At 37.3% G+C, this 13,788-nt stretch overlaps 1 protein-coding gene across 1 annotated transcript; it reads right to left on the bottom strand.

Annotated features, from left to right (window-relative positions):
* Positions 1-134: 134 nt before the first annotated feature.
* Positions 135-12,708, bottom strand: PPID (peptidylprolyl isomerase D). Its single transcript, XM_031056264.1, has 9 exons — positions 12,512-12,708; positions 11,990-12,096; positions 8,516-8,704; positions 7,641-7,763; positions 6,008-6,114; positions 3,331-3,472; positions 1,022-1,108; positions 902-944; positions 135-368 (listed from the first exon to the last, which is right to left on the bottom strand). Exons 1-9 carry the CDS (start codon positions 12,678-12,680, stop codon positions 280-282), a joined length of 1,056 nt encoding a protein of 351 aa, XP_030912124.1. The 5' UTR covers positions 12,681-12,708; the 3' UTR covers positions 135-279.
* Between the last annotated feature and the right edge of the window lie 1,080 nt (positions 12,709-13,788).

The raw sequence follows: 13,788 nt of genomic DNA, 5'->3' as shown, positions 1-13,788 counted from the left end.
ACATTCTCTTCATCTGAAACCAAGCTGCTCAGGAAGCACTATTAAGCTGTGAAAACCACCATTGCTTTATACATTAGAAAAATACCTGAGTTGCAAAACACAAGTTACTACAGCTTAAAAAAGAGAAAACCACATCAACTTTGAACAGTTTGTCTTTATTATTAGACTTTTGTGTTGTAAACACTGAAAACTGCAGCAGAGGGCAAATGAAAGAAGCAACTCCATTTATCCTTTTGCATGAATTAGTGCATAGATTGAAATGTTTAGGGAAAAAAGAAATCAAGCAAACATTTTAGCATAAGCTGCTTTCTCTTTCTCCTTTTGGGCTTTTATCTTCTGCTTGATTTTGAGTGTTTCCGTCTGGATAGCTGCTCAAAAAGAAAATGACAGTTACAGTAATCTCTTTACATTAGGTCTCCTCACAGGTTAACACCAGGTCACTGCTGGAACTTGCCTATGTTATAGTTCATAAAACTGCATTTAATCTTTGATTAGGTCAGATACTAGCAGCAAAAGCCTTGTCCCTTGCTTTGTGTCAACTAGTAAGGCAACCACATAGAGGAGCATGCAGCAAGCATGTTGTGGGTACCAATACATAACTTAGGAGATAAAAATCTCACCCAATTGGAGGAAGAAATTAAGCTAGTAATAGCCCTGTGAGATACAGACATAGTTCAAGAGGAATGCTGCTGACCTACATAAGCAGGTTTTCCAGTGCAACAGAAGCATCACTGCTGTATAAAATCAGGTTTTCCACCTCAGTGGGTTCTGTGCTTAGAGAACATCAGTGTTTAAGAAGCTAGCATTTTAGGCATCACACTGGTATTAATTCCAACTGAATACTACCCTGGATACTTTGCTAAATTCTTAAGGGAATTTTTAAAGAAACAGCTTATTTTACCTTTGTCTTCAGGGGCTATTTCATGAGCCTTTTTAAGATCAGCCTTAAATAAAAGAAAAATATAAATTAATGATCTGACAGAACTTTAAATTTAAAAAGACAAAAAGAAGTGATCATTACCAGTGCTTGATCAAGATCTTTTATTCCCTGCCATCCTTGAGCCCGTCTGTAGAGAGCTTTAGTATTTGCTGGATCTATTTTAAGAGCCTGTAAATTTAATAAAATTGTCACATTAACATTTCTTATACTTCACAGCCTCCCATCTCCACAAATGGCACAATTCACACCAGCAGACAATCTTCACAGTTGGTTTGAGGGTAAGCTGTCAAAACATTAACTGTGTAAAAAGGAATGCTATAATGCAGCACACTCAATAGCAAGTAATCAGCTTCAGTATCGCTGCGGCAAAGTGGTCTTTTGTGAAGGATGAGCACACACGAGGCCCAAATGGAACAGCTGCTGTGTGTGTGTATATATAGATAGCTGTCAGGGCTGAGGAGTTGCTGCAGTTCAAATTATCCTAACCTCAAGTCTCACAGGGCATCTCTCTATTGCAGCTCCTTCCTTCGCACCAAAACCTCCTCAAATGGCATCATAAATAAAGAGATTTCCTGTAAAGATTTTTTTCACTGTGGGCTAGAAAAATACATGCAAGCAATCCATCTCATCATGCTTCAGGAACTTTGCCAAGTTCCAGTCATTACGCCTTTTTTGAGCTGAATGTTTTCAATAATGTGTATATGCCAGCTCTAATATGACAGTATCAAAATAGGAAATACAGTGGCTGGGCAAAAAGATTGTTCCACTATTTGATTACTTTGATCATTTTTTCAGAATACCTCGGATAATTTGGTCAGCTAGCTGTTACCTTATCTTGCCTGTGAAGATCACATTTTTACTGCAGTTAGTTCTATAATGTGTCTTTAATTTAAAGAATATAGCTTCTCAGTGTTCAGAGGAAATGTCTTCACAGCAATGTGTTGCTTTGTTAATTTAATTTACTAACTTTAAGTCATTAATAGACAACACATCCGTATTTTTAAATCACTTGGGTATTGGCTGTTAATACAAACAAAGTGTTACTGTGGGTGCTCCTATTGATCTACCTACTATAAAGCCTTCAGCCTCTTCTGTGCTAAGAATTAGTCTGGATTGTATACACAGAAGTAGCATTCTTTGGTTTTACCTTGACCATTGTGCATACAGCTATTTCAATGCAAGTTTTGTTTGAACAGGTTCAGCTGTCCATAATTCATTATTTACACCAAACAATGCATGTATTCCAGGCTGCTAATTTAAATTGCTTTTGGCCTTGTGAAATCATAAAAGTGAAAGTGTACAGTTTCTCATTAACAATTACCTAGAACTTTATTAGCTAATTTTAGGAAACTGGTGTTCTGATTAAAGCACTGACACAGTTATGAGACATAAGCTAAATAACTTACAGAAGTCTATTATAGCTATGAAGTTGCCTTCATCTAACAATTGTTTACTCTTAAAAAAAGGAAGTGTGATTTTCTTCCCACAATGGCAAGTATTATTAGTTATAGTAATTTCTACCTGTAACACTTCTTTCAGTTTTTACCATTTTCTAGGTGACAGATATCACATTACACAATATTTTTCCTATTTTCTTCTTTTCTCATTCCCCATTTGTCCGTTCTAAATATAGGTTTATGAAGGTTTTCCACCATCAGCAAGCTAGAAAGCAAGCCAGCATTCTAATGACCTCACACACAGATAAGGTGACTCCCGCTTTCAGCACAAGGCCCTAGGAGATGCTGCTCAGGATCCTTTGCTAACAGATAAGAGCATTATTTCCTCTGTTTCCTTCATATTATTGGAGTCTTACTGAATTATTTCGTTTCCTCAAATTTACTAAATTTTCACTATGCCCATGTCATGGTTCCTTTTTTATTTACTTTAATTCTACTGGTTTTCTTTTTTTCCAGATTTATCACTACCTTGCTTCTTTCCTGCTATTCAGTCATTTTATTTCACTATTAAGCCTACCTGGAAGGTTAGTTATTTAGTTAAAGTCTCTGCCATGAATAAAATACAAGGCCATCAAATCTAGAGGCAAGTAAAACATTTTTCTCATACTTGTCTTCCAGAGAAAAGTATTCCTCTTTCACTGAAAACAGTTTAACTCTTTGTAATGTAAGAAGCAGCTCTACAATCCAAACTGACAATGATGTGCATTTTTCCTGGACGTAAGCAACAGCCCTCTTTTGTTTGTTTCTAATGATTCATTTCAATTTCAGAATCTTTTTAAAAAGCCACATATTGGAAAGTTAGTACTAACTTCACCATGAGCTTCTACTTGTTTACTTTCAAATCATAAGCTTTTCAGAAGACTTTAAAAAAACTTTGTAGTCTTGTGTCTATACAGGCCAATTCTTGACCAAGATACTGAACATTACATTTACCTCTGAACAGCTGTCAATGGCTCCCTGCCAATCTGACAGTTTTAGTTTGCAAGCACCAATGTTTAGAATACAGGTCAAAGCAACAGTCTTTAACTTGGGTTTGTCTGCCTCCTCTGCCACTTTTTCAGAAGCTTCTACATACCTGCAGAAAAACAGATTCATACACAACATGGATTAGTGTTGCAACTTCCATTTTGTCCTGCCCTTAGCTATCTCTCTACAGATACATGTGAACCAACCTAGCCACACTGCTTCTAAAGCTGCTTCAATTCAACTGTTACAAATCCTTATTAAACTAAATACATAAACTCCATCCTAAAACACCAATCAACTCTCACTAAGGAATGTTTTCCTGTAACTCTTAGTCCTCCACTGTATTAGCACATTCTTTTTCTTAGACAAATGCACTATTCTACTGCAGGAAAACATCAGAATTTATCTCAAGTTTATTCTTAAAAAACAAGCTGCTCATCAGTGCTAGAAAATCAACACCCCCATTGCACCTTCCACGTTCACGAGAAGCTTCATCTCTTCTTGAGTTCCCTCAATAATCTTTTAATTAGCTTAGGCATTTGTGGCTAAAATCTGAAGCTAACTTTACTTCGTAAAGGAGTGTGGTTTATGAGCATTAGTAACACCACCTTCTTCCCACTGTCCTCCTTCATGACTTTTCCTGAACTTCAAAACTGACACTGGTTCAGGACAGAGCCACAGCAGTTACTACATCTCTGTTTTGAAAGCACATTTCTTAATTTACAATGTGCTAATGCTGTCCAGTTTTTATTTCCAGTGGTAAAGGTCTGCTGTGGATACAAAAGTTTTAACTCCTTAATGGTCTATTTGATAGAACTTCTCTGAGTTTTATTTAAAAAACAAAAATTGTGCTTGCATACATTCACATTTTAAGCATGCTATGAATTAATGTAGTCTTTGCAGATCAGGGCCTATGGAAGTTCACTTTTTGCATGCCCTGTCTTTTTTGTTGTTCATATACAACCTTTGGATCACAAAAATTAGCAATACTTAAAAAGTAAATTAGAAGCTTTGTGCTTCTAAATTAGATGCAGTCCCAGTGCTTGTTCCACTTGCTGAAAATGAGAACAACAAGAAAGAGCAAACATGTAAAAAGGAGAGTTATAACACAAATCTGTATTATGTTCAAAACAAATGGAACACATGTATAATATTTATAAATCACACCAAAACATTAAAGACTGCAACCACTCTGGACATAAAGTTAGAGCTTCCAAGTTAAAGAAATCAGTGAAGTAAGTATCAAGGGAGATAATAGGAAGTAATACTTTCTTTTTGTTTTTAAAAAAAAAGTGTCAATTCTAACATGAAAAATGTATTTTTTAAAAAATGCTAAGAAGCAATAAAACAAGAAAAAGAACAGAAGATTATAATGGTTACTGTAGGTGAAAAGAAAAAAGCATTTTCAGATGCTGTGCCAGGTGGATTGTACCTAAGCCATGGGATACCCTGGCAAGAGCTATTCTTTTCCTATCAGTTCTAGTGAAGTGCCAGCTAAAGGTCACCATCCTACATAAAGTATTAGATTCTAAGCTACAGTTACAGGGCATGTCCATAAAAGCATGGCCTATAAGGAAAAGCTGGAAAGATCAGATTCATTTAATCTAGAAAAATTACTATGATTTCCACCTACAAGGACAAATAAGCAGCTCAGACAGGAAGAGCATTCACTGGGTGTGCTTAAAAGTGAGCGAGACACCTAACTGGAAGGGATGGTGTAATTATACCTGGCATTTACTTAAGAATGGGGAGAGAAAATGGACAGATACAACAAAGATCCTTCAAGATCCATTCCAGCCTTTTTTATGTACAGTTTCCAAAAGGTTTGCATAGAAATCCTTTTTACTTTGGGGTTTCTGTTTCTATGATGGGCTTTTTGAGGGCAGGTTGAGACACTGCATCTTGGGTTAATATCTGCAATTGAAGGATTCATTTTATGGTTCAGAAAGGTGACATTTACTTGAAACCCAGTCTGCTAAAATCTCAGCTGAAACATTAAATATGCCTGATTTTTTTTGTTACATTTTTGTCACTGTTGCTTAACCAGTGATCATTAAGAAGGTCGGGATAAAGGTCAGTAAGTATAACTTTATTTTTAAGAGATGTTCATATACTTAAAGCAAAAAGCATGAAAATATGAAAGAAACAGTATGGAAGCAAAAGCAGAAAGACTATGATTTTGAAGGCAAGTCTGAATTATTCATGAAGTCAGGATGATGGTATGGACCCACAGAAAAAAAAAAACAATAATGAATGAGTAAGGGCCACATTTGTCTTTTGAACTTATCAATTTCCTAAAGCTTTTTATAAATCACAGAAAATAATTTCCCTTCCTTGCTGTCCATTAACTACCCTGGATAGTACTATGCTTTTCTTCCCAGGTATGTACCAGCACAGTGGCAGTATTATAAAGAGTATTTAGGCAGTTCTCAGCAATACTTCTTACCTAGCAAAGAGTCAAAGATCTACTTGATTATGTAGCTAAAAATCAACCAGATGTTTTCAAGATTCAGAAGGATCTTTGTTTAAAAAAGAAAAGAGCACTGCACCAGGCACCTTTTAAAGGCACTGCTTTTAATCATTGCTTAATAGTGGTATTCATTTGGGTTACAGGAACTACCTGATTGAGGGATGAGAGCCTTACCGTAAACTTTTACTATACTTTTTAGCTGCCATTGCCCAATTCTGCGATTTGAAGAAAGTATTTCCTATATTCTTTGTGTCTTCTGCTATGGCCACAATCTTGTCAACCTAATAAAATAGATGGGAAATATAAAGAATGAATGTATTTATGAAAGAAGTCATGAATTAACTGATGTTTAACAGTATGATCCCAGGCCCATCCTCTTTCAAGGTTTATAAGATCTCAGAATAGAAATACTCCAATTTTAAACCAAATACTACCTTTCAAACTACTTCTGTAATATTCTTTATGTAACACAAAGATCTGAAAGATGAAATTCCTAGTGGCTTTTCTACAGTATAAATGGTGAGAAAATACTAGAGAAGACAGAGTAGTCCAATTCTTTTCCCTAAATGCTGCTACCCACATAGAGTTATATATAAAGGTGTTGACCATTATTCAAAGAAAAGAAGATCAATTTAACAAGCAAAGTATTCAACCAAGACTGCCTTATTCCTGATGAAATGTTGTCTTCTGTTCTCAAAACAGTATCACTCACATGAACTCTGCACATGCTCAAAGTGGAAGTCATGTCAACACAGTTCTCCTTCTCTCTGAACACTTAACGTATCAATGGAAGGAGAAAAGAACTGCCTGTCTTTATCAAGTCCATAATTTCTACTTCCACAACTGTATACACTTCAAGCTACTTCTCTAGTGGTAATTATAAATAGTTTATCATTACAGCTGTCTATTCTACCCTACTAGAATCAGTAACCTTGGCAAAAACTGATCAGTGTGAGACCAATGTCACCATGGTTTCTGTAGTTGGTTTATATGAACAAATTTTAAGTTAAAGGGCACAGACACCTGCCAACTTCAATTCTGCACCACATCAAGGGCTATCCAAAAACATTTTCCTAAGTTGAAGTGCTTCTCAACAGCCAAGGAGTTTGTTTTCTAGCTCAAATGGATTTTTACTGTTCTAATTCTCTATTTGGAATCTACTCATGCAGCCCCCTTTTCTTCCCTCTCTCACAAATCACTGTTTGACTTACACAGTTTGTCTAGTTCACCTACACGAGAAATTAAAACCCTGCAGAAGAGCTGCTTTCACCAGTCTGCTCCCTAACTCCCAACAACAGATCTTCTGCAGGTTTGAACAATCTAAAAAGTAAACAGCTACTGGGAACAATGAACAACTACCTCTGATGTAGTAAAAACCTTTTAAAAAGGCCAATCCTTTATTTCTAATAAGTGGGGCAGAGTCTGTTAAAGGGTGAGTATTTTAAAAAGTGTGTAGATAACAACATTAAGTTAGTCGTCTGCAGGATGGAGTCCTAGTAATTGCAACCTGACATTACAGCACAAACAGAAATAAAAAGAAATCAAGAATAGAAAATAAGTGTGACAATTTTAAGTGAGGTTTTAGTTCTTGGGGGGAAAAATGGGCTGAAATTAGCACTGAAAAAAAGAGACCACAATCTGTTCCCACACAGCCTTCTCTTTCTTAAAATGGAATGTTACCATTTAATCAGGACCTCAATCCATTCTTAAGAAACAAAGCTTAATGAACATCATCACAGACACCATGTAACTCAGATCACCTATAAGTCTTGCAATCTGTAAAATACCCAAGAAGAAAAATACTTACATCTTTCAAATCTATATCTGAATCTTCAGGAAAATCTGGATGAGCATCTCCAGATCCATCCTGGGGAGTAATTCCCCAGTCATCTCCTTCCTTTAGCTCTCCACATTCGGCAATGACACACAACTGAAAAATGAAGTGTAAATAGTAGTATTGCTTATTAAGACAATTTTTAAAAAAGCAGGAACTTCCAAGTGCTCTTTGAAATTTCTGGAAGTCCATAAAAAGGCTTTTTCATCTGTTGTTTGGGTGCGTTTATTTCAGAAACCCATCACATCATTAGCCTATCCTCATCAAAAGGCTTTTATCACACCAAGTGTTGTGTTCAGAGGATCAGCATTCCTAAAACACCATACCCACGCTTCACAGGGAGGCTGGAAGAGGAACTGGCAGCAAGCTGAAGTGCAGCAAAAAACAAGACATGGAAATTCTACTACATTAGAGAAGATGGTTCTTTCTTCAAGTGCCAAGACTTTTAAAGTTAGAGGTATTAATTCATCCAACACCCACAAGCTGCTATGACCTACACACCAATTGCTTTTTCAGAAACATGACTTCTGACATAAAAATTATAAGAATTACGTATCATTTAGGCGGGATTGTGAATTCCACCTTTTCATTTCATCGCCCATCCTACACTTCTGGCAAAGGCTTCCACCCTCACAGCTGTGTTGAACAATAAATGGTTTGTGCAAGGAAAATGTATAATGCAAGAACAAAAGCCTCTTAACAAGGACAGTCAAATGGAAATTACCAGTTAGTAAAAATAACTAACATTTAATAGTTCTAAATATTACACCAGGAATTTAGAATAAATGATTATACATCATATAATGAAATAATAAACATCATCCCTCAGTGCTTTGCATTTTGCTTACCTTAGCAGGATTTTCTCCTTTTACTTCAACGTTTTCTAGTATTTTAACTACACCCATTCCTTTGATCACTTGGCCAAACACCACATGTTTCCCATCCAGGTGAGGAGTAGGCACCGTTGTAATAAAGAACTGAGAGCCATTAGTACCAGGTCCTGCATTTGCCATGCTCAGCAGACCTGGTTTATCATGCTGCATTGGGGGGAAAAAATCACCATCAACATTTAAAATATGTTATAAAATCATACGCAAGATTCTGTAAGGCTGATCATAAAGACAGCCAGGACAGCCACAGCAACTTGGTAAACCAATTACATACAGGTGACAACTAATTTTACCCACCATGACTGAAGAGGGCAAATGCTCAGCTCAGGGTCTTTACCAATCCAGCAAGCACAGCCACATGTGACTTAATGCTGTAACACCTGTCTGCTGCTTCTACACTCCACCCCCTACACAGCTGATGAGTTTAGGCAGATCACCTGAGAAGGAGTGAAGTTCCTCACTGAATTATTTAAGACCACTGGCCTTAAGAAATGAGGCTACACACCACTGAAACCGACTTTAATGTTGAGCTGCTAAGATGGGTATGTAATGTCAATTCTATAAGGATTACTCACATAAGGTATGGTGTAGAACTGTGGAGTTTAGAGGACTGTGGTCTTTGAAATTCATAATTTGGTGATTTTGTTTGGGGATTTTTTATCTCCTTCACTTTCCTAGAGACACAGTTTTTAGTCTGTTGGGATTTTAAACTATAATTATTTTGCCACTTAAGCCACTAGGCCTCAAACTAAAAGAAAACTGTTAAACAGCCTAATGTAAGAAGATACTGTTTATCCTGTTTCTTGCAAGAACTCTTTCCTTTTTTGAACTAAGACTTTTCTTGTCCCATCACATAGATTATTCTGGACTGCAAAAATGTATTTTTTCTTATGTGTTGTGAATGTCTTGTTTAAGTGGCACAACCCAACCATAAAGATGTTATTTTCTCCAAGTTGGTCTGGTTATTAAGTGCAAGGAACTCCATTTAATGTAAGTGAGGATGTTATACCTAGACACTGGTACACATCTAAAGCACTCATGCTATGGTACAGTTAAGAAACTTGACTGTGGGAAGGAGAGGAGGGGCAAAAAATGATGATAGCACAGAAGACATAGAAACAGATTTCAGAGCTCAATGAGAGGTTGATTAGTTTGAAATAACAGTCTGAGCCTGGTGTATTTAAGCATCTGCTTTATCCCTACATTCTCTACCAGTTTCAAAAACCTGTTGTATTGAAAATTGTCTTCCCACACAGTGTTTGGATTTCCATAGTGGCAGGGACACCTCCTTGCCTGAACTGTTCATCTGGTCCTAAGGCACAGTAAGTCTGAATCTTTTCAGTCAGGATTTGGCTTAGGAACTCTGGGAAAAGGGTCTACAGCTGAGAGCCAGAATCACACCCAGCCAACAGAAAACTACTGGGATCTTGGTTTTATCTGTTCTAACCTTGAAACTTGCCCTGGGAGTCAGAGATGGCAAATGACAGAGGAACCTGTGTCCTCTGCAAGAGCAAGAGAAGGCAGCTGGTAGGATTGCAGCCTCCAAAACAAATATCTGACACTTGGCATTATAGTTGCTGGCAAACAAGATAAACAGAAGGGTTGCCCCACAGCAGATTTTTGCAAATACCATTTGAGGCTGGTCACTGCTTCACTGCCTAAGACCTGTAAACCTTAGCTTTTCCCCCCCTCTCTCCACAGTTACAGCTAGTGCTAGACAGTAATAATTTGTAAACAAAAAAAACAAGTAACAGTAAGTTCTGGTGTTGCCTTAAACCTGCAGGTTTACCTTTGGTCTGTAAACATGTGGGGGGACAAGTTGGAAATTATAGAGAGCAGTCTGGTGCCTTCAGTCTCCCCACTTATACCCAACCCCATTTTGTCTGGGAGCAACTATCAATTTTAGTCCCAAATTATGAGAGTCTCTATAAAGAAAACTGTTGTCACTCATGAATTTTCTTGCTGTGTCTTGAAAAATACTGCAGACAGACGGAGTGTCTTTTTCATTATGGTTTCTGTAGTCATTTTGTAAGCTTATAAAGCAAGCAAAAAATCTGGACAAAATCAGATTCTCTGACAGATCCAAGGCTTGCAAAACTATGCCATAGTAACAGTGCTTGGGGTTGTGTAAGCTGGGTGCTCCCCAACAGCAGAGCCATTAGCTGGAGAAGTGGCATCAAGAAAAGCCTAGTGGGATTGATCTGAGATGGTAAGCTGACTACTGACAAAAGTTTTGCAGTTTACTGCAATTTGCAACAGTCCATGCAACCAGCACAAGAACAAACAGTTCCAGTGTCCTCAAACATCAACAAAAACAACTCTTTGTTTTCTGAGATAGTGGGTGAGAACACTGCAGGGCTGCAAGTGCAAGACCCAGTGAATTTCTACGTAACAGAGACATTTAAACTCCCAGTGAAATCCTAACATACTTGGCAAATAGATAACAGGAATCAAGCTCTTAGACTCTGTACAGGATCCAAATGGGTTCTTCAACATATCTCTGGTACTTTGACAACATTTGTTAGAGCTGAGAAGTACAGAAATGGGAATCATTTGTATCATGTTCATAATTACCTCCAGATCTCAAAGAACAACCAAAAATGTAATGACACAAAGTCATCTTCAGGGATGTGATCCTGTGACAGTACCAATGAAGAGACACTGTTAGCAGCAGCGCTGTGGGCACCACCAGAGTGTCAGACTTCAGAGAACACAACCGGAATTATCTTTAGGATGAAAACTGGAGTCACATTTCCAGTTTGTGCTCCAAACTTAAGTCCTTTCAGTCCTGTGAGGAGTGGCTGAGGGAGCTGAGGATTTTTGAGAAAAAAATGTTCAAGGGTGACCTTATCACTCCCTACAACTACCTGAAAGTGAGGTGGGGGGGTCAGTCTGTTCTCGCAGGCAATCAGCAACAGGATAAGAGGAAATGGCCTCAAGTAGCACAAGGGGAGGTTAAGGTTGGACATTGTGAGGAATTTCTTGACAGAAGGGGATGGGCTGCCCAGGGAAGTGGTGGACTCATCATCCCTGGAGGTGTTCAAGACCTGACTGTATAGAGCTATACTCTAGCTGACAAGGTGGTGTTTGGTCAAGGCTTGGACTTGTTGATGCTACAAGTGTTTTCCAACCTAACAGACTCTGTGATTTTGTAAGTCTGATACAGGATTTTGTTATCTGATTAGTGGAGGATTGCTGTATTTTCTTCTCCTAAAATACTGTTTGGGGGCAAGTACGACTGCAGTCAGGGCTTTGCTTTAACCATGGGACAGTGATATCTGTAAGTTTTTCAGTCAGTGTTGCTCATATGCTACCACATATCACATGACATGAAAATGGTTAGTGCCCATGCTGACAACTGTTATTACTGCAGCAGGAGTAACATCACTGAAATGTCACAACTGAATACAATCAGTGTTTTCAACAGAATACCTGATAATGAAAGTTTTCATCTTCAAATTTTTCACCATATATACTTTCTCCACCTGTGCCATTTTGGTTTGAGAAATCTCCACCTTGAACCATAAATTCCTTAATAACTGTAAAAGAAAATAGTTATAAAATGTATCAGCAAGGCACAAAAGCACAAGGAAAAAAAAAACTAAGATGAAAAGCAATCCTTGTCACCAGCACCTAAATGGAACCAAAATCCATCTTTTATTTACCAAGCGTCACCTAAGTAGTTCTTTTCAGTTGATATTTAAACCTTTACCTGGAATTCATTTCAAGCTGTTTACAATTCAGAGTAAACTAGTTTTGCAAAATTTGTAATTTACTATTGTCAGTGCATAGTAAGAATACATAATCATTAGGAGGATCAAAAAGTGAAAAACTTTCCTTCAGTAAAGTTGTTTCTTTAACAAGTATTTGAGATATTTTTTAATATTATTTCAAATATTCATGGTAGACAACTTTTGTTACTAATAGGAAAGCTGAGGATTTCACAGAACTTACTCCTGTGGAAAGGACATCCTTTATAATGGAGAGGTTTTCCAGTGGTAGGCCCTGTTCCTTTTTCTCCTGTACATAACGCACGGAAATTCTCAGCAGTTTTAGGTACAACATCAGCAAATAATTCAAAGACAATGCGTCCAACTGAAATGACAAAGAGAGAATAAGACATTTTTAAGTCTTGTCCTTGGCATGGTGATGCGTTGAGCATTACATGTCAAAGGAAATGTTTCAAGCTTTATTATTATTATTATTTTTATTTAGATTACTATACAATTTCCATCTTGGGGTTGCTCCATGGCAATTGCTCGCAGAGTTACACTGGGTTTTTAGCAATGTTACTACCAACAGTGAATTCCCCTGTCAAGAATAATGTAGCAGGAATAAAGGCAGATTCTGCCAAAAACTAATGAAAATGCCAAATGCATTTTCTGCCAAAAAAAAGGTGTGTGGGAAATCATACACACAAATATTAAAGCCAAATTATGAATTTTAATACGCACTTTTTTAATGTCAATTTTAGTATATATGTAGTTTGTTCAATCAAAAGTAGATACAATACAGAAAGACTGTTTTGTGGAGACCTTTAATCCATAAAAAAGCTCCTGCTAAACACATCCCTTACCCCTCACTCTCTTAAACCTGAATTTTACTAAGAGATACTAAGAGATATGCAGATGAATAAAGGCTATTTACAATTGGAGACACCACAAGCAATTGTTTAACAATTGCTGTACATGTTTTAACTGAAGGGAATTAAACTTGAGTAGCAACCAGATCCTGTAACAGCTGATAAATGCATTCTGTGCTGAATTGTCATTCCTTCACTAACTGGCTTCTCACAGAGCTATTTCTCACTCCTAGCAGCCTCCATCAGTTGACGCTCCTGTTTTCTCATCAGCCTCACAGTCAATTAATTAACATAACTTCACTCTACCGGTAGCTAAATGTAAATATATTGATTCTAATTAATACAGGAATGAAAACAAATTAGGCAACTGAAAGTCAATAAAAGGCAAATCATCTCATAGACTTTCTTCTTTTATTCTTCTGAGTAACAGAATGAATAAGTGAAAAGCAGTATCCTGACATGATTTAGGCAGTCCCTATCTTTTTCCATATTAATTTTTTATACCTTTCAAGTAGTACCCCAGCTAACTTGCTGTTGTTTCCTTATTTCGATTTTGACCGTTTGCCCAGATTTTTGAGTGACCTCTGGCAGCACTGGCGCTGCCAAGAGAACCAGGGCTGCGGTTTCCCCGAGCTTTCCCCGCGCAGCC

Source organism: Geospiza fortis, unplaced genomic scaffold (assembly GCF_000277835.1).
Source record: "Geospiza fortis unplaced genomic scaffold, GeoFor_1.0 scaffold40, whole genome shotgun sequence".
NCBI lineage: Eukaryota > Metazoa > Chordata > Aves > Passeriformes > Thraupidae > Geospiza > Geospiza fortis.
The sequence above is the reverse complement of the archived record's forward strand: the minus strand, read 5'-3'. Positions and strand labels throughout refer to the sequence as shown.